Source organism: Pungitius pungitius, chromosome 2 (genome assembly GCF_949316345.1).
Source record: "Pungitius pungitius chromosome 2, fPunPun2.1, whole genome shotgun sequence".
NCBI lineage: Eukaryota > Metazoa > Chordata > Actinopteri > Perciformes > Gasterosteidae > Pungitius > Pungitius pungitius.
This window is the reverse complement of record NC_084901.1, coordinates 8,074,148-8,093,655: the sequence shown is the minus strand read 5'-3', so window position 1 is coordinate 8,093,655 and position 19,508 is coordinate 8,074,148. Positions and strand designations below refer to the sequence as shown.

At 41.8% G+C, this 19,508-nt stretch overlaps 2 protein-coding genes across 2 annotated transcripts; both read left to right on the top strand.

Annotated features, from left to right (window-relative positions):
• Positions 1-742: 742 nt before the first annotated feature.
• Positions 743-6,370, top strand: LOC119211605 (fibulin-1-like). Its single transcript, XM_037462637.2, has 10 exons — positions 743-853; positions 1,054-1,162; positions 1,820-1,949; positions 2,099-2,240; positions 3,051-3,179; positions 3,526-3,657; positions 3,737-3,860; positions 5,267-5,403; positions 5,725-5,865; positions 5,984-6,370. Exons 1-10 carry the CDS (start codon positions 802-804, stop codon positions 6,121-6,123), a joined length of 1,236 nt encoding a protein of 411 aa, XP_037318534.2. The 5' UTR covers positions 743-801; the 3' UTR covers positions 6,124-6,370.
• Positions 6,371-9,757: 3,387 nt separating this feature from the next.
• Positions 9,758-19,055, top strand: LOC119211604 (fibulin-1-like). The gene is made up of 16 exons (XM_037462636.2): positions 9,758-9,947; positions 10,194-10,302; positions 11,138-11,273; positions 11,434-11,587; positions 11,955-12,063; positions 12,300-12,435; positions 12,528-12,678; positions 12,970-13,038; positions 13,216-13,305; positions 14,115-14,258; positions 14,383-14,505; positions 14,870-15,001; positions 15,081-15,204; positions 16,606-16,742; positions 18,268-18,408; positions 18,516-19,055. The coding sequence occupies exons 1-16, from the start codon at positions 9,893-9,895 to the stop codon at positions 18,653-18,655; spliced, it is 1,950 nt and encodes a 649-aa protein (XP_037318533.2). The 5' UTR covers positions 9,758-9,892; the 3' UTR covers positions 18,656-19,055.
• The last annotated feature ends 453 nt before the right edge of the window (positions 19,056-19,508 follow it).

The window sequence follows — 19,508 nt, the reverse complement described above, 5'->3', positions numbered from 1 at the left end:
TGATGTAAATGGAAGGCCTAATGTCAACAATCTTTTGTCATAAAGTAGCCTTGTTGGTTTTAATCAGGACAATAGTTCTTCCGGCTTTACTGATAGCAGATAATAAAGAGACATGAAAGAAGCTGATGTTGTAAAACACTGGTCGCAAGATTACCCTGAAGGTCCACAAGGTGACAGAATGAAAAAAGAAGTGGACATGATAATTCTTATGTCATAGAAATCTTCTCCCTTCAGCCTTTTGAACTTAATGAATCTTAAGTAATTAATAGTCATAAGTAATTAATAGATAAGACAATGTTAGTAGGATACAGAAGTGTATACAGATACACAATGCAGTTTGTTAACAGGTGACAGGCCACATAGAAAACCCTGTACTCTGGTATGGACTACAGCTGTAGTACAATGATGATCTTGTGTGCAGACAAGTCCTTCCAGCTGTTGATCCAGGTGTGATCAGCGGCCCGTTGTCGTCAGAAACCGAGGAAAGGACGTACCATTTCCCTACAATCATATGTCCTTGTTTCCTCTCTCCTCGAAGGGTGCAGGGAAACCTGGACGCACCCTTGGAGATTTTGGATGTTCCAACGACAGGTCCGCCCTCACCGCACTGATATCTCACCCCCACAAGTTGAGGCCTGAGTCTCCTCCTGCTGCTCTGACTGAGAAGCTCTCCTCCTTGAAGAGACATTTTCACACAGGGGACACACACAGAGCGTCCACTGCTGACGTTTAGCTGCTCATCATCTCGTTCATTTCGAATTTTGTTGATGTTTATATGATCTTCATCTGAAAGTCAGTGTGATGGCACGGTGGATGATGCTTTTGTTTGTTTGCAGCGCTGTGAATGCACAAGGTAAGACGCACTTACAGAACCTTTTGAACACCTTCAATACCGTATGCATGTTTGGGCCCTGTATCCTCATGAGAGATGCTGCATTGTGTGTGTCTGTGTATGTGTGTGTAGTCTGATCTGAAATCGGATTCGCTCACTGGCACTTGCGGGGCAGCCATGTTATTTATCCATCATAACTCTGCTGTGTATTTTATCCTCAGCGCTGAATTATGAAAGTTTAATGGATTGCTGTAAGGCTGGAAGGGTGTTGGCCCTTTCAAGGCCAAACTGTACACTTGACCATCGCGTCTCTTCTTCTGACGTGTGCGGGTAAGCAGCACCTTATTTCACTAAGGAGGGGGTCTCAGAATGCAACACGGGGACAAAAGACGGGGCACTACAGAGGGGATGCATGACTTTTCTGTGTTCATCAAAAACTTTCTGTGGGGTTCAAAATATGTTACATTGGATTCTTTGTTTTCTGGGGGAAGGGCGTGTATTCCTTTAAGCCAAAGAAGGAACATAATGTTGTCAGTATATATCTTTTTTTAATTCCATCGCTTACTGTAAAGTCACGATTCTGGGCTTGGCTGGGGGGGACGAGATAATGTGCTCTTGGAGGAAGCCGCTCAGTTTGTGTGAAGCTGTATACTCAACAAAAACTTTGACTTTATTGTTTGACCATGAGGAAATTCAGCCGCATTATTCTAGATGGCTGCACACTGGAGCATTTTTAACACGAAATCATTTATCTTTCAGAACATGGAGGCTTGATTGATAACGTAGAAGAGCACTTGGTGGTTAGTGGAGGGAAAGGCAGGGGCAGAGAGGATTATTGACCATTTAGGAATAATGTAACATTTCTATTATGAAAGATGTTCTATTCTGTTTCAAAGAGGCTGCTGATTGTTACAATGTATTTTAAGGTCTTACAAAGTGTGCCGTTTATCAGTTTATTTTTTATTTACGTCTGCCGTTCATTCACAGTTTCGTCAAGGAGAAGTGCTGCTCAGGAGCACTAACATACCAAATCTGTAAGAATGGCATCGAGACGGCCGAGAAGGGGGGGAACTGCAACGCACTCTCATTGGGACCTGCGCAAGGCTCACTGTCTAAGGTTCTCTCCTCTTTAATGGCAATATCTTCAACTTTCACACGTCTCTGCAATCGTGCAATGCTGATGCAACTAATGAATCAACCGCTTTAGTGTTTCTTGTTCTTTCATCCGCTGCATCTCTTGTATCACCTCCCCTGTCCCCTCTTCAGTTATGCTGTGACTGCTGTAAGTTCGGCCTGAGCCAAGCACCGAGATGCGGATTCCGTGGTTTATTTGTGGAGGACATGTGTTTGGACACAGCTATTGGCTGCTGTGTGAAAAACTCAACAGTAACCGAGCGGACTCCGAATGGTAGGAGGTGTAAACAATGCTGTTCTTTCGGTCTTTGGTGTCTTCATTCACTCCACTCTCTCTTATCTATAGCAGAACGACTTGGTGTGTGACGCTCAAAACAGTCAGCAATCTTTGCCGTTTGTACACAGTTAGAGATTTGAAGCAAAAGTGACTTGCTGATGTGCATTGAAGGCCAAAGCAATACGAGCAAGTCGATGGGAAGACCAAAGAGCTTTTTGGAGTCCCAATCTGTGATGAGGTGCTGCAATTTTCTCTATAATTTCTATTCAGGGAATTTCATTTTAATGAGGCCTTACTTTCCATAGCACAAGTGAAAGAAAGCCCTCAGGTCAACAGCACCACGATCTACGACCACGACCAAAATTCGGTGGTTAGGAGTTAGGAGTCTAGTTGTAGTGCACACAACTGCTGCTCTTGGAAAGTATATATGTTTCATGCAGTAAGCATTTAGACCTTGATTTTTGACCCTCAAAGCATACTGGCTGACACACTGCAAAATGAGATTGGATGCATTGGGATATTGTGTTTTTTTTGGTATACTGTGCAGCCGATATCATGCATTAAATGTTTTTATGACTGGCTAGTGCCTTTGACATTTATTGGGGAATCCTAAATTTGTATCAAACACACTAGTTACTACGGTATCATGGTTAGGCAAAGTTATTAGAATCCTAATATATAAGATGTCAAATGCAGAGATTATACAAATACGAGATTCTTCTGCCAGATCCCATCTGATCCCACACAATGCTTTACTGTACGGATGAACTACTTTTCTTACTTTTGATCGGAGGTTTCTCTCCTCAGATGTTGACGAGTGCCTGTCCGGGGTTCACACCTGCAAGTCTGACCAAGTTTGCATTAACACAGTGGGTTCCTTCATCTGTCAGAAAGATTGTGCCATTGGGTTTGAACTGAACGACAACATTTGCCAAGGTAACACTACTGTGATTTTATTATACTTTACAGTATCATGTGCAGAGATCTTGTCCGTCCCGTGTTTTTAGGATATCAATGAGTGCAGGCCTTATCCCGGGCGACCCAGTCACGAGTGTGCGATCCCTTTTCATCATGTTGTGGATGAACATGAGCTTCATGTAACTCTCATTGTATTGTATGCTCGCTTTTCTTTGATTCCTTTTGTGAGATATTTTTCAGGTCTTGACAGATGTCAATGAGTGTGAAGCCAACCCTTACAGAAAGTCTGTGGCTCCTCCATTGCCACCGACACGCCTATGATCACATGTGTTTCTAACTACATTTTTCCCTCTGCTGCTGTCAGACATTGATGAGTGTGCCTGGCTTAATCGAGGTCATCAGTGTTCCTACAATTGCTCCAACGTCCCAGGAAGTTTCCGCTGTACCTGCCCATCCACAGGCTACACGCTGGCACAGAATGGACGCACATGCCAAGGTCAGGAGAGGAACCTTGAGTACCATTGACATGAAATGAACTGAATAGTAAATGACTGACATCTCCCCTGTGTTTTTAGACATTGATGAATGTGCAGCAGGGACACACACCTGTTCTCTCCCTGGAAGCTGCTTCAACATCCTGGGAGGGTTTCGATGTCTGTCCTTGGCATGTCCTCAATACTTCCAGCTAGCAGGGCAGGGGTGAGTGCTGATGGCTGATTGTTAATGACAAGCTGTTAGAATTAAACAGCTGATTGTACCCAGATGAGCATGATGCCTCTTATTTCTCAGTAGTTTAGTATTAAGTATTAGTATTAGTCCTTCTTATTTTGCACATATTTCCCGTCATGCAGGGTTGGGCTGCTGTTGACATCTGCCGCAGTTTACAGTTACATACTCTTTTTTTCTCACTCAGCCGTTGGCGAGTTAGTAAGGTCACTTTGGGATCCTCTGTTGTGTCTCTTGCCCCCACTGAGCATCTCCTGCTACATCAGCTTTTCAACCAACACTCCTGTCCATGCTGATGTTTTGTGATGTTTCACTCTTATAGTTATAATCTCACTCGTAAGACTTCTTATTGAATTTGGGGATGAGGCTTTTTTTCCTACAGGACAGCACATCTGTAGCTGGCCAAGGTTGCTGTGTTTGTCACACACCATCAGCCCATCCAGCCCCCAACAACATTTCCCTTGTAGAATATGTCATATTGGATGTTAAGGGAATGTTTTAAGTGAAAGTGTTTTAAGTCATATAGTAAATACTGTATGTTGATAAGTAAATAGGAGTTTACTTCCATCCATTTTTAGAGCTCCAGCTTTTTATTTACCTCCTTTCAACAAATAATCAACAAATTCACCCCTAAAATGGACTGAATTGAACTATTGTATACCAAAGCAATAAGATGAAGTTATTAATTGATTTACATTTGTAATATGCTAGGTTGTCTTGAGGATGCATTTCTTTAAAACATTGCCCTTTTCTGCTGTTTCAAACTCTAAATATCTTTCATTAGTTATTAATTATAGCTTTTAATGCAGCGGTATACAAAACGACATTGGACCACTAGACGAGGCTCATTAGCTTTTGAGATGTATCCAATACCGAAAGGATGGTTTGTGTGCATCATGGAAGTCTCTTCTACCTTCTCTTCATGTGTAACTCCTATGTGTTCAAATAAATACATGAATGCTAAATACACACTGGCAATAGTTTCTGCCACTACTCTGCGCTTCCTCCGCTCTGGTAATTTCTAATGGGAGCTCAATTGGTGGTGGAGCAGCATTACAGCTCCCATAATGGATAGTGATTTAAAGTATATGTAACTATTCTGTGCAATCGTTAGGATATGTAATTATGCTTATTCTGCTGATGATTCTTTCAGATATCTATCCACCCTTGAGTGTGATGTTATTGATCACATCAAATCACATTTGGTTTTACGTACACTGCTATGGTTTTTAAAATCCCATATTTCCTTCCTGTGAAGGTTACAATAGTGTCAAACACACACTTGTCCTTTTGTTTTTACTTATCTAGCCTTGACACACATGTAATACATATCCATTTTCTCCCTATTTTCACCTTCTGTTTATTCTTTTCATATCCAGAAAAGATACTTCAGCCAGTTGGAGTTGTCAAAAGACCTGTCATCCATACGACGTCCGCTGCAACAGCTATCCCATTGACTTAATCCGCTACATCTCCCTCTCTTTGGAAACCGTTCTAGAAATCAGTAACCCAAAAGGTAAAACCAGGTGGACGCATGGTCTTAGTATGTGTCTATGCGTTACGGAATAACAGTAACAGTCAAGTAATAGTTTGGAAACATAATTTCCTGATTTTACAGAAATCCACCATGAATCTTTACATAAAATGTATTCATTTTCAGTGTTTATTTGTATCATATTTTCTTTAACATAGTACAGCAGATTCAATTTCCTTATTTCATCTCACAAAAAACGACTGTTCAAATGAATCATAAATACAATGCAAGGTTATTTGAAGAACCAAATGCACTCTGTGGTTCACTACCATCAGACTAATCTTCAAACAATTCTTCCAACAGAAATCGTTTTCTTGCAGTCTACTGCGGCAGCTAACTATGCTCATCTACCTGGTGCAACCGATGTGGCCTTCAACATCCTGGTTGCAGACGACCAATCCTCTTTTGATGTGATAAAGCGTCCCTACGAGGGCATGTTTGTTGGTAAGTTTAAAGACTAGGCAGTCAAACTCTTTTGAAAGCCTTATCAAATAGTATATACCAATATTGCATTTGCTCATAAGTCTCCTCAAATGTATTTCCTGTCTTTGTCATCCCTCAGGTGTGGTTCGTCAGGTGAAACCTCTCCGTGGTCCCAGGGATCTTGTGTTGCAGGTGGCAATGAATTACGTCAAGTTAGGGGTTGTTTCCTACCGCAACATTGTCATCATTCACATCTTCCTCTCTGAGTTCTTGTTCTGAGGAAAGCCATTAAGAGATACTATATTTATATACCACATTTTCGTGAGTTCATTTGATGGTTGTTGACGGTGGACCAACCAACAAAGATGACAGAAATTCGTAGTTATAAAAGGATCAGGTGTTTTTATCTCCTTAACCACTGTACGAATTTGACTTGAATTCAGACTTAGTTGTTATTATGTGTAACTGTTTAATAGATCAATTTCATCTACATTGAAAGACCACATGTAAAATGCTTCAATTGATAATAAAAGACTTGGACAATGGAATTTCTATCAACATTGATTGTGCACCATCAGACTATGGTAATATATGTGAATAATACTCCTGTATTAACATTAGTGCTGTTAATCATATTGATTAAAACCAACCATCCAGTTACTTTGTATAATCAACGTCTTCCACACTGACAACAAATGACATGTCTTTTTTTCCTGTAATTAAACTCTGGTATGGTTTTATTTCCTATCATACCGTTCTTCTTCCAGTTTGTGAGGGCATTTTACAGTTATTCAACTTGGAAGAATACATTTTTAATGAAATATACCACTTGGAAAAATTGGATCTTCAAATAATGAATCTTAAAGCTAACCCATTATTTAAGGGTGAATCGCTGTCACTATCTAATATCAACCCTCTTTGATTTTCTATTCACAACTGTTGTACTGAATCTGAGCTGTGAAAACACAGGGGACAACCATGCTGAGGTAAATCCTTAATAATAAATCAGGGAATTCTTAAAGCCTTGTACAGTGGTTTTGCTGCAACCATTTTCTCAATCTGACACTGGAGCTGGAGCTGGAGTTGGCAGCAGCAGCAGCAGAAGTGGCAACAACAACAACAACAGCTGCGGTAATGAACCTGGATGGACTATTTTAGCTTTTTATATATATTTTAATCATTGAATTAAAATAAATAACTTTTTATTAGTATTTCCCTCCCCTGTCTCCTCTTGGGTCATTGTGTCACTGCTCTCCCCCAAATAGAAAGAACCTGGTTTTAGTTAGTTATTTGAGTTCCTAGGGCTCTTGGCTCTTACCTAGGTGGCGTTGTTGGCCGCTGACATGAACAGCATTGGGTCCCACGCCATCTCATTCATTCACATCGTTCATGACGTCCTGTCACGGTTTGGGGTCTTGTCTTGTTTTATTTTGTAGTTCAATGTCTCTTGTGTCCCTGGGTAACTTCACTTCCTGCCTTGTCCTGTCTTCCCTTGTAATTGTCTGCCGTGCCTGATCGTTTCCACCTGTGTCCAATCACCTGCACCTCCCTTGTGTATTTAAGCCCTGTGAGTCTCTTGTCTTGGGTGGCGTCATTACATTTCGACGTTCTGTGTCATGTCAACTAAGTCTGTTTGTGTTTTCAAGTCAAGGTCCCTGTTTTTTTTTTTTATCTGTTTTGTTTTCGCCTCCTTCTGGTCCTTTTTTGGTTGGAGTGATTTAGATTTTGAGTTTTTGACTATTAAAGTCCTTTTATTTTTTCCGTACTCCGCGTCTGAGTCCTCCCTCCTTGCCCTCGCACCTGCGTTCTGACACGTCCATCTTAATTGTCCGGTTGTGAAGGCTTGCATTGCCTGAAAACAATCATTTGTGGAATTTTCCGTTTTTTTTAAAGGTCGTGCAAAATCTAACCTGTTACTTTGAGTGCGGAGTGATATGGATCGCTCTGGTCAATGTGAACAGAAACTGTACATTATCGCTGAATGCACGCCCCGTGACTCACTCTCAACCAATCAGAATGCTGGATTTCATCTACCCGTATTATAAGAAGGCATATCTAATTATTCCTATATTTGTTAAAAACATATCATGAAAAAAAAGGTGAACAAAATAGTTGTTTAAACAGTCCTTTTAGTTTAAAAAGTTCATATGGTTCACAGAGGCTAGTGTCTGGTACAACATCCAGGCAACATGTGGGCAGATCACTATAAGAAAGCTTAGCTAGTGAAAATTGTGTTTGGTGTGGCTGGGATGACCAAACAGACTGAATTCTGACCCTTTAGAGGTGTAAACCAAGGAACGCTTTCTAAATGAAGCTCAGGCGTAAATTCAGTTGGGAAGACTGGAGAGCTATGGCCATGGGGGCCTCTTTGCTCCCCGTTTCCACAAACCAATTGCGTCTGCACTGTCTAAGGTTAAAAACGTTTTTCCTATCTTTTACGGTTAGTACTCATTTCAGCAAGAACCAGTCAACCCTCCTTCACCCCTTTCACCTCCAATCACCAGGAAAATCTGAGGTTTGGAGCAACTGATTCGCCATATGCCTCCTCTCATCTCGGCCTCCCGGCCCCTGGTCTATCCTACAGCAGGATGGAGTCCAAGCCCCAACAAGTTTGCACTTTAAATACGCTTGTTTATTAAAATAATTGTTAAAAGTTCAAAAGTCTCTACTGATTGAAATGGTCAAAATGCCATAATTTTGTTTCCCTCCTAAGTTTGGGGATTTGGAGGAAAATGGGCTTGGTGGGTCCCCTGTTCGGTAGCATACTCGTCTCATGTACGGTGGAGTTTTAAGTTGTTGTTCAGGGTGTTTTGGGGCAAACAAATGGAAAGTTCCTCAAAATGGACGTGGTTTTGGATCTGAGTCTGGATCAGGAAGGGGCTTCACCATCGCAACCAGTTGGTTATGTTTGGTGGACAGAGAATCAAGGCAGGAAGCTTATTGGGGCGCCCTCTAACTGTCCCTATGCTATAATGCGTCACTTGAGGCTAATTAGTCCCTAATTAGGGCCTGGATCAGAGTAGTTGTATGTACGCTTTAGCATTGAGGAAGGCTTTCCGCCCTTTGTGCAGAGAAGGTAGTCTGTTCAGAGACACACAACTTTTGTAGTAGAAATTGTTTGCTTTTTAATGTGAAACAACTTGTACATCCCATGGCGTGGGAGCTTTTGTCGCTTAGCTGGCTCCAAGTGACAAATCAGAACATGTTGGTAAGGACAGAACAGCAAAAACAGTTGATATCAGATAGAAGTGTCTTGCAATCTCAAAAATGTAGCCTTGGTTTAGACCTCACTGGTTGCACTCTCAGTGTTAGGGTATAGGTTGAACAGAACCCAAGCGCTGACACTGAGATGGCAGAGTCGGTAAAGGAATGGGTTGTAATTGGAAACTTGTGGAGGTAAACGCAAGTATGGAGGTGAGGCGGCGTAAGTGCTGGTTTGCTGGGCTACGATTTCGACTCGGGAGTCCCGGTCACAGGGAAAATACGTCACTGGCAGGTTTCAACAAATAAACAAGAACAAGAAGACCAGAGTCACAGCCGAGCCATGACACTTAGATAATCTAGAGACATGCTTGTCACCTAATCATCACGCTTTGACACCATTGTGTTCTCTTATGCTGTCCTTCTGCAGCATGACCACTTTTGCATACACAATAAAGCCTTAAAGTCTTTCCAGCTGTTGAAGCAGACTGACCAATGATCCAGATGTGGCTGAGGAAAGGACGTCTTATTTCTCTTAAAAAATACATCTTCGTATCATCTCTCCTCGCATGGTGCAGGGAAATCTGGACGCATGGGATTGGGCCTTAGATATTTGGGATGTACCAACAACAGGTCCGCCCTCACGGCACTGATATCTCATCCCCACTTGTCGAGGCCCGAGTCTTTTCCTGCTTCTCTGACCGAGAAGTTATCCTCCTTGAAGAGACATTTTCACACACACCGTCTACTGCTGATGTTCAGCTGCTGCTTATCATCTCGGTAGTTTAGAATAACAGAGACGAAAAGTTGAGACGATCGCAGAAGGAAACATCTAAAAGTCAGTGTGATGGCAAGGTGGACAATACTTTTGTTTTCCTTATGCATAGTTCTGAATGGACAAGGTAAGACGCACTACTGTCTTTATCTAAGGTTTGAACAATTTGAACACCTTTTAATAGAGTGTGTATATTAGGGGGCATACTGTATCCGTATGTAAGACACTGCATTGGTAACATTAACCAATACTATCTGTCTATCTGAGAGTGTGAGCCCAATTTAAGAAACGGCTCATTCATTCACTAGCACGTGGGGTTGGGGGAAGCCACATTATTTATCCATCTTGCCTGTTCTGTGTATTTAATCCTCAGAGATCGAGCTTTCTACTGTAGAGAGGTGCTGTCAGGATGGAAGGGATCTGGCCCTTGCAGGACAACACTGTACAGCCACCCCGCCCATCTCATCTTCCAACACCTGCAAGTAAGAAACACCTGATTTCAGAAAAAAGGGGTCTCAGAATGCAACCCAGGGAACATAGACTGGGCACAGTCACAGTGGGAATGCATGAATATTTTCAAAAATTTGTTTGTCATCCTGGAGGGACAAACTAAATGTATTGGACTACAATACGTGAATTACATGTTGGTAATTTTCCTGTGGGATATGTGTGGGTCCTGTAAACCAAAGGAAAGGATTAACACAGTATGTATTGGCAATTCATCCTGCATGTTGTTCTTGGATGTAACTTTCTGTTTTACTCTGAATATTGTTTGCATGCACACAAACAGTAAAGGCATGTTACCTGGCCTTGACTAGGGAGACGAGAAAATGTGCAATTGGAACAAGCAGTTTAGTTTGTGTGAAAACTTGTGATCTCCTCCATCCATCTGTGTTCCAGCAGAGCAGGATGAGTGTTGGAAAAAGCGCTCAACTGTCCCTGCAGTATGTGAAGGGACAGTTACATAACCAGGACCACCCTGGTCCTGGTTATGTAATATGGAACACTTTTTCTTCAGTGTCCACCTCTCCACCACCTTTTCCACATTGTCCAGTTTCATGCCAATGGTGTAGACAGCGTTCTTACCAGGCCTTCTCCATACGTTAACCAACGTTGGTTGACAACATGGAGGTCAGTGGAGGGAACGTTTTCATAGTAAAAGTATAAGGAGAGAGACTTTTTGCCCTTCAAATAATGTAACATTCTTATTATATGGAAATAAGAAAAAGTTGCTTTTTTAATATTTTAAGTTACTGCCAGTTACTTAGTCTGCAGTTTCTCTTCTGATTGAGCTGAATGTCTGCCGTGTACTTACAGCATCACCAAGGAGCAGTGCTGCTCAGCAGCAGCAAGAGACGGACTCTGTGACAAAGGCATCAAGATGGCCAAGTGGCAAGGGGCCTGTGAGACTCCGTTCTTCCAAGGAAAACCCTGGGAAATCCAAATCTCTAAGGTTATCTTCTCTTTAATCTCAATATTTTCAACCTTCAAATGTCCATTCATTATTGTACGTACAAACAAGACAACTAATAAACGTTCCTGACGGTGTCACATTAGAGATAAGGTTTGTTAGTTTTGGTGGCATCTCGTCTTGTTTCATATCTCCTGTTCAGACGTGCTGTGACTGCTGTATGCTCGGCCTGATGACAGCGAGCCAAGGTTCCAACTGCGATTTCCAGGGTTTGTTGCTGCTGGAAACGTGTTTGCAAACAGCCAAAGCCTGCTGTGAAAGAAGTTCAACAGCACAATTTGAACCAACTGAAAATGGTAAGATACATGAATCACGTTTTTAGAAATGAAAACCTTATCCAATGAAATTTGATGAGACAGAAATTGGTGGACAGAAATGTGATTAACCACCGGCAGATCGGATGGAAGCTCAGGTGTGATACGTCGCATCCCCAGAATTAAAAACATTTATTTAACATTCATTTCCAAGAGATTTAAACTTGTGTGACATTACAAGTTGGTCCCTCTGGAGACCGAAACGCTTTTATACACGCTTCGAATACAGTAGTTTTCTCCAACATCTGAAGTTCTTTTTTATTGACCAGCCCTGTCTAAGGGTACCTTTTTCAAAAGGGGTACCACAGATTTGTATCCATCATGCCTCTGCTTTGTAATTACTCCACAGAGATTGAGCATCTTTATGTACAGAGGTGCTGTCAACGTGGAAGGGATCGGGCCCTTTTAGGACAAGACTGTACAATGCTATCCTTCGTCTCACCATCCTACACTTGCAGGTAACAGACATCTGTTTAAAAAAAGAACCGGGTCTTAGAATACCACCCATGGACAAAAAATTGGGAAGTACACAGGAAATGCACCAGTTTTTTTGTGTTCATCCATCAAAACCTAAAACAAATTGGACTCTTCAAATGAGCATGTGAAATCTTTATCTGTCAAATGTGTGTGTCCTGTAAAGTAGAAGGATACAGTTTCTCTTGTGGTAGACTAAATGTCAGCAGTTTACTTACAGTATCACCAAGGGGCAGTGCTGTTCAGCAGCTGTTGGAGAATGGTTCTGCAACAATGGCATTGCACTAGCCAAGGGGAAAGGGACCTGTCAGAGACTCTTGTTTCAGGGAGAGCACTGGGAGACCGAAATGTCTAAGGTTATCTTTTGTTAATATATTCAACCTTCAAATGCCGATTGTTTGCTGATTGCATCCTTTCTGCTGTCTCACCCTCCCTGTCTCCTGTTCAGATGTGCTGTGACTGCTGTTTGCTCGGCCTGATGACAGCAAGCCAGAATTCCAGCTGTGATTTCCAGGGTTTGTTACCTGGGAGACAGTGTTTGGACACAGCTAAAGCCTGCTGTGGAAAAAACACAACAGTAATCAAACTGACTACAAATGGTAAGAAATGCAAATCTTTAGTGTCTTGATTGGCTCCACTATGTCTTATCTAGACATAATTATTTCTGTCTGTCTCAAAACAATCAGCATTCTCTGCCATTTGCACACAATAAGACATTCAAAGCAAAAGTCTCTTACTGATGTGAATTGAAAGCCAAAGCAATTAGAGCAAGTCAATGGGAAGGCCAAAGAGCCTTTTGTGGTTCCATTGTGTGATGCGGTGCTGAAGTGTTTTACCCTAGGCTTGCTACCCAGGGAATTTCATTTCAACGAGACTTTTCTTTTCCACAGCACTAGTGACAGAAAGCCCTCAGGTCAGCAGTACCACCGAGTCTCAGGAGGGGTTAGACCCCTGTAGAGGTTTGTCACCATCATTTCATAATGTAATCTCCATTGTTATAAGAGTTTTAGGAGCTTTAGACACCAGCCTCTTGTTGGCGTTGCCTTGCATCAGCCAGTGAAATGATTCCTCTGATGTAGACCCCACACTGTATACATTAATGTCTCCTTCTTCCTGTGTGTCTCTGCTGCTTTTAGACTTAAACTGCTCCCAGTTGTGTAAAGGGAACGGTGCCTGTGCGTGCCTTGCTGGTTATGAACTGCAAAGCGATGGAGTGAATTGTGAAGGTGAGTAATGTAAATAAAAGTGTAGTTGAAATGGCATATTTCTTAAAAAAGCCCTTCTTGTTGTTATGAATGGCAATGTCGGTGTACCAGAGTAAACTATCTAAATAACTAGATGGATTGTCGTGAAATCCCTCATTCATTGCCCCCTTTAGGATAGAAGGTGATCCCTTAATTTTTCATTTAGTGCCAGTAGTTTTTGCTAAGAATCAACTTAGTTTAGCACTTAGGGTTAGGTTAGGGTTAGGGTTAAAAAAATACCTGCAAACTACTAAACAAAACAACTAAGTTCACCTACTTTAGATGTTAATATGCTAAACTCACATGGCTGACATGGTGAATATGTCCACCGTGTATGAAAAAATAAAGCATGTTGGCAATATCATTATGAGCATATTTAAATGCAAACAATAGCATATGCACTGTAAACTGCTGTTTCTAATATAACAAGAATTTATTACCGACCAATAATAATAATCAAGTAAATACTATTTGAAATTAACAACAATTTGTATACAACCACAAACCTATTCTCGAACAACAAACATTCATTTGGGGAGAAAAGTGTGTGTGTGTGTGTGTGTGAGAAAAAGAGTTGAAATTTAAGAATACTACAATAATAATAATAGAACCTCGTGCAAAACCACGCAAATTGGCGGAGGTGTCACTAGGAGGCCATGTCTTTACATCATGTCTGTCCAAGTAAAGTTAAGCCTTGGCATGTGTATTTGTGTAGTGTAGTGTCACACACAAGTAAAAATAATCCCCGGGTAAATGTGAAGCTCGCTTTGCTTAATGTGTTTCCTCATTAGATTTGAATGAGTGTGTGGCTGATACCAGTACATGTCTGCCTGGACAGACTTGTGTCAACATGGTGGGTTCCTACATTTGTCTGAAGAAGACATTATCCTGTGGACAAGGCTACCATCTAAATCCGGATGGCACGTCTTGTGAAGGTACATACTGTCACAATCAATCATTTCCTGTCTTTAAAGTATTGTACGGTATTTGCTGCATCAATATACATAAGTCACTCTAACTTACATTTTTTTAGAAATCTTACACCCTTTGTGTTTACAGATGTGGATGAGTGTCGTACAGGGAATGTATGCGGCAACCATGGCTGTGTTAACTTGGTGGGCACGTACCGCTGTGAATGCAGAATTGGCTTCATGTTTAACAGTTTAACCAGACAGTGCGAAGGTGCAGTACAAATTCATCACAATTATTTGCTAAAATTCTTTTTGTTTTTTAACTTAGGTAAATTAATGTGAGTAAAAGAGAAAAAAATGGCAATGGAAGTAATTTCAACTTTTAGATTCGTAAACAATCCCTTGTGTTTTTGAGCCATCACGGTGTGCAGGCATTATCATGAACAATTTTGCATACACATATGTGAAAATGCAGAGGGGTCCATGATGGAAGACCTGTGAAGAAACTGCAGACTTGGAAGCCAACCCTTGCAAAAGTCTGTGGCTCCTCCAGTGCTACTGACGCAGATGTGATCACTTGTTACGTAAAAACACCAGAGTATTTTTAACTACTTTTTACTGTCTTTTGCTTTCAGACATTGATGAGTGTGCTTGGCCTGCTGGAGGTCATCAGTGTTCCTACAATTGCTCCAACGTCCCAGGAAATTTCTACTGTACCTGTCCATCCACAGGCTACACGCTGGCACAGAATGGGCGCACATGCCAAGGTCAGGAGAGGAACCTTGAGTACCATTGACATGAAATGAACTGAATAGTAAATGACTGACATCTCCCCTGTGTTTTTAGACATTGATGAATGTGCAGCAGGGACACACACCTGTTCTCTCCCTGGAAGCTGCTTCAACATCCTGGGAGGATTTCGATGTCTGTCCATGGCATGTCCTCAATACTTCCAGCTAGCAGGGCAGGGGTGAGTGCTGATGGCTGCTTGTTAATGACAAGCTGTTAGAATAAAGGGTTGATATTCCATAGCTGAGCATGTTGCAAGACCTTGGAGTCATTTGGAGATGAGGCTGGTCAGCTTCAGGACAGCACATCTGTATCTGGCCAAGGCTGCTGTGTTTGTCATACACCATCAGTCCATCCAGCCCCAAAGAACATTAAAATATTGGAAAACTGACCATCTAAAAGTTTTCAGTAGATTTCTCTTGATGTTCAAAGACGCCATTCTCCATACAGGGTTATGGGGGGGTCTGGAGTCTATACACACCAAAATCCTTAGAGTTAATTTTCCAGTGTTAAGCAAAAGTGTTGAAGTGCAGAGTTAAAATCACACTGCAAAAAGATTAAACTCTAACAGAGTCAATTGTACAAAAGAGCTGTAGTCATTATCCAGTGTCAAGATCAGATTCATTTGCAACACTTAGTAGAGTTAAATTAACACTTTGATAGGATTGAAATGTAACTGTACAGTGTCAAACTTCTTGGTATCAGGCTTAACTCTATGTAATTTGGCGCATGGATTGGTGAGGGTGCTCCAGGAACCCCAGGTTTGTTGGTTCAAACCCTGGCTTACCCATGTCAAAGTGTCCCTGAGCAATACACCTAACCCTGAATCGCTCCCTGGGCTAAAATGTGTTAAAAATCCACATAAGTTGCTTTTGATAAAAGCATCAGCTAAATAATGTTTGTTTCAACACTGAGCAGATATACAGTATTTTGACACTACTGTAATAATTACAGTATCTGTATCCATTTTAGACATCGTTAGGGTGTGTGGTTGTGCTGATTCTGCTGCTGATTATGTCAAAGTTTTGGGATTTTTATCCACCATGCTCGTGAAATGCTATTGATCACATCAAATGACATTTGGTCCTACGTACCCACCCATGATATTTTATAATCCTTTATTTCCTTAATGAGAAGAATCCCACACAATCATCTCTGTGGCTTTGGGCGAACCACTTTGACTCACCTGCTTACTGCTAAATTACATGGCTTTGCTCCCTTCTCCATGTTTGAGTTCATATTGGAAGGGTAGAGGAGAGCCAAAGACTCGAGAACAGGTTGAGGAATCAGCGTTTGGCCTATTGCAAATGCACCCTTTTGTTGTTTACCCATGGAGGTCAATGGTAGCTATTCAGGTGTGGCCAGGTTCTTCTTGCTCAACTCGACTGTGGATCTGTGGTGGACGTTTTGTTATAAATACAGTTTCTCTCCTGTGAAGGTTACAATAGTGTCAAATACTCCTTTTGTTTTTATTCCACCTATACTTTGCAAATATGTAATACATTTCCATTTCCACACCATTTTTGCCATCTTTCCATCCAGCCGACTTATAATAACTTCTGTTTATCCTTTTTACATCCAGAAAAGATACTTCAGCCAGTTGGAATTGTTTTAAGGTCTGTCACCCTCTGGATCTTGGCTGCTATCACTATTCCATTGACTTAATCCGCTACATCTCCCTCTCCGTGCCAACCCTCCAAGTGATCAGTGAACCAAAAGGTAAGACATTATGGGGTGTCTGTTGGTGATCTATATGGTAAGTATGTTGTAGTATTCTGAATCACAATTATTTAGTTGATGTGTGGTTGAGTGTTTTAGTCAAAGTATAGTCTAAAGAGATGTGTCTTGAGTTTTCGGCAGAAGATGTAAAGGCTCTCTGCAGTCCTGATGTCATCAGAGAGCTCATTCCACCACCTGGGAGCCAGGGCAGCGAAGAGTCGCAATCTCGCAGAGTGCTTTTCTCTCAGAGAGGGAGGAACAAGCAGCTTGGCAGATGCAGAGCCGACTGTGCGGGTCGGGATGTAGGGTATGACAATGTCCTGGATGTAGAGTGGACCCGATCCATTCACAGCATGGTATGTGAGAACCAATGTTTTGAACTGGATGCGGGCAGCCACTTGTAACCAGTGAAGAGAACAGAGAAGTGGTGTGGTCTGGGAGAATTTCGGAAGGTTGAAGACCAGTCAAGCTGCTGCATTCTAGATGAGCTGCAGAGGTTGAATGGCGGTAGCATGCAGACCCGCCAGCAGAGAGTTACAGTAGTCAAGGCGGGAGATGACAAGAGCCTGAATCAGTACCTGCGCCGCCTTCTGAGTGAGAAGGGGTCGTATTCTCCTGATGTCGTAGAGCGTGTACCTACAGGATCGTGTTGTCGCTGTGATTTTGGCAGTCAGGGAGAGTTGGGAGTCAAGTATCACACCGAGGTTCCTAGCAGTCAGAGTGGGCGTTAACACGGAGTCCCCGAAGGTAACAGTCAGGTCCTGTGTGGGAGAGTTTTTTCCGGGAAAGAGAAGTAGTTCAGTCTTGTCGGGGTTGATCTTCAGGAGGTGAGCGGACATCCACTGAGAGATGTCAGTCAGACAGGCAGAGATCCGTGCCGCCACGTGAGTATCCGAGTGTCCGAGTGAGGGAAGGAGAGAATTAGTTGGGTGTCATCGGCGTAGCTGTGGTAGGAGAAACCATGTGAGCGAATGACTGAGCCGAGAGATTTGGTGTAGATGGAGAAGAGGAGGAGACCCAGGGCGGAGCCCTGAGGAACTCTAGTAGTAAGAGGATCAGGTTCCGACACAGATCCTCTCCAAGTTACGCAGCAATCAAGGTAGGTTGAGAGAAGGGAGAGAGCAGAACCTGTGACACCAAGTTCCTGAAGGGAGGAGATAAGGATCTGGTGGTTTACTGTGTCAAATGCTGCAGAAAGGTCCAGAACGATGAGGACAGAGGTGAGAGAGGCAGCTCTAGCAGCGTGGAGTTGCTCTGAGACAGCAAGGAGAGCAGTTTGTGTGGAATAGCCCGCCTTGAAGCCTGACTGGTGGGGGTTTCTTTCACGGTATTCATTTTCAATGTTTATGAGGAGTTGTTTGGCATTAATATCGGTTTTCCATAACTTGCCACAGTGCAAAAGATTCAAGAAGTTGATTCAACTCACAATTGTCCAATTATATAATGAATATAAGTGAAATATTATTTGAAAGACTAAATGCAATGTGGTTCACTATTACAAACTTTAAACCAATTCTTTCCACAGAAATAGCTTTCTTGCAATTAGCTTCAGTGGCTAACTACGCTCATCTACCTGGTGGCACAGATGTTTTCTTTAACATCCTGGTTGCAGACGACCAATCCTCTTTTGATGTGATAAAGCGTTCCTACGGGGGCATGTTTGTTGGTAAGTTTAAAGACTAGGCAGTCAAACTTATCAAATAGTATATACCAATATTGCATTTGCGCATAAGTCTCCACAAATGTATTTCCTCTGTCTTTGTTATCCCTCAGGTGTGGTTCGTCAGTTGAAACCTCTCCGTGGTCCCAAAGATTTTGTGTTCCAGGTGGCTGTGAATTATGTCCAGTTAGGGGTTGTTTCTCATCGCAACATTGTCATCATCCATTTCTTCATCTCTGAGTTCTGGTTCTGACCTAAGGAATTGAGAGTTACTACATTAGTTATATACCAAATTATTTTCAGTCTGTTTAATGCTTGTAGATGGTGGACGGACCAACCAACATTGCAGGAATTTAACATTATTGACCGTGGGCTTTGATCTCCTGATTCAATGTACCAGTTTAACTTGAATTTAGACTTCTTTTTTTAGATTTTTCCCTTATGACCACTGACGGACCTGCGTAACCGTTGAATTTTGGATCAATTTCATCTACAATGAGAGACCAGATTTGACATGCTTCAGTTGATAATAAAAGGCTTCATCAATGGCCTATACTGAATTTTTGTCAGAAATATTTGAATGTTATTTTGTGGGTATGTCTAAGAATATGTTCACACTAATATATGTAATGTGCTCTGCCCAAATGCCAAAATAAAATTCTCAAACACTTCATCTTAGAGTAATGGTGGATACATACATGGAACAGACCATAAAATGAATTTATTTTTTGCCAGAAAGACCTATAAAGCTTCTGTGATGCTTGAGGATAAATATCACCAGCCAAATTGATTTAAACTTATATTAAAACTATTAGTTAGTATTCATAAACCCTTTATGCCGGGTGCCTTGATAGAAAAGTTTACTGTTTTTATATTCTTACTAACCTGTTATTTGTTAAATTCATAGTCATGAATTCCTGTGCTGAAATAAAAAAATAACAAAACTCTGAATCCAAGAAAAGGGGATTACATAAACTTTAGCACAAACTAAAACATACTCGGGCATCACAAGGCGACAAGTGGTAGAAGGCTGCTACATTCCCACACAGGATCCGCTGTCCCACGCCAAAACGGCCTCCGGTCCACACACTACAGCCCCCAGAACG

Bases quoted from the DNA above. Each gene is read 5' to 3' on its own strand.
- LOC119211605 (XM_037462637.2), top strand. From the start codon at position 802: ATGGCACGGTGGATGATGCTTTTGTTTGTTTGCAGCGCTGTGAATGCA. The intron at 3,658-3,736 runs GTCAGGAGAGGA...CTGTGTTTTTAG, and splicing joins GAATGGACGCACATGCCAAG to ACATTGATGAATGTGCAGCA. The intron at 5,866-5,983 runs GTAAGTTTAAAG...GTCATCCCTCAG, and splicing joins CTACGAGGGCATGTTTGTTG to GTGTGGTTCGTCAGGTGAAA.
- LOC119211604 (XM_037462636.2), top strand. From the start codon at position 9,893: ATGGCAAGGTGGACAATACTTTTGTTTTCCTTATGCATAGTTCTGAAT. The intron at 12,064-12,299 runs GTAACAGACATC...GTTTACTTACAG, and splicing joins TCACCATCCTACACTTGCAG to TATCACCAAGGGGCAGTGCT. The intron at 13,306-14,114 runs GTGAGTAATGTA...TTTCCTCATTAG, and splicing joins CGATGGAGTGAATTGTGAAG to ATTTGAATGAGTGTGTGGCT.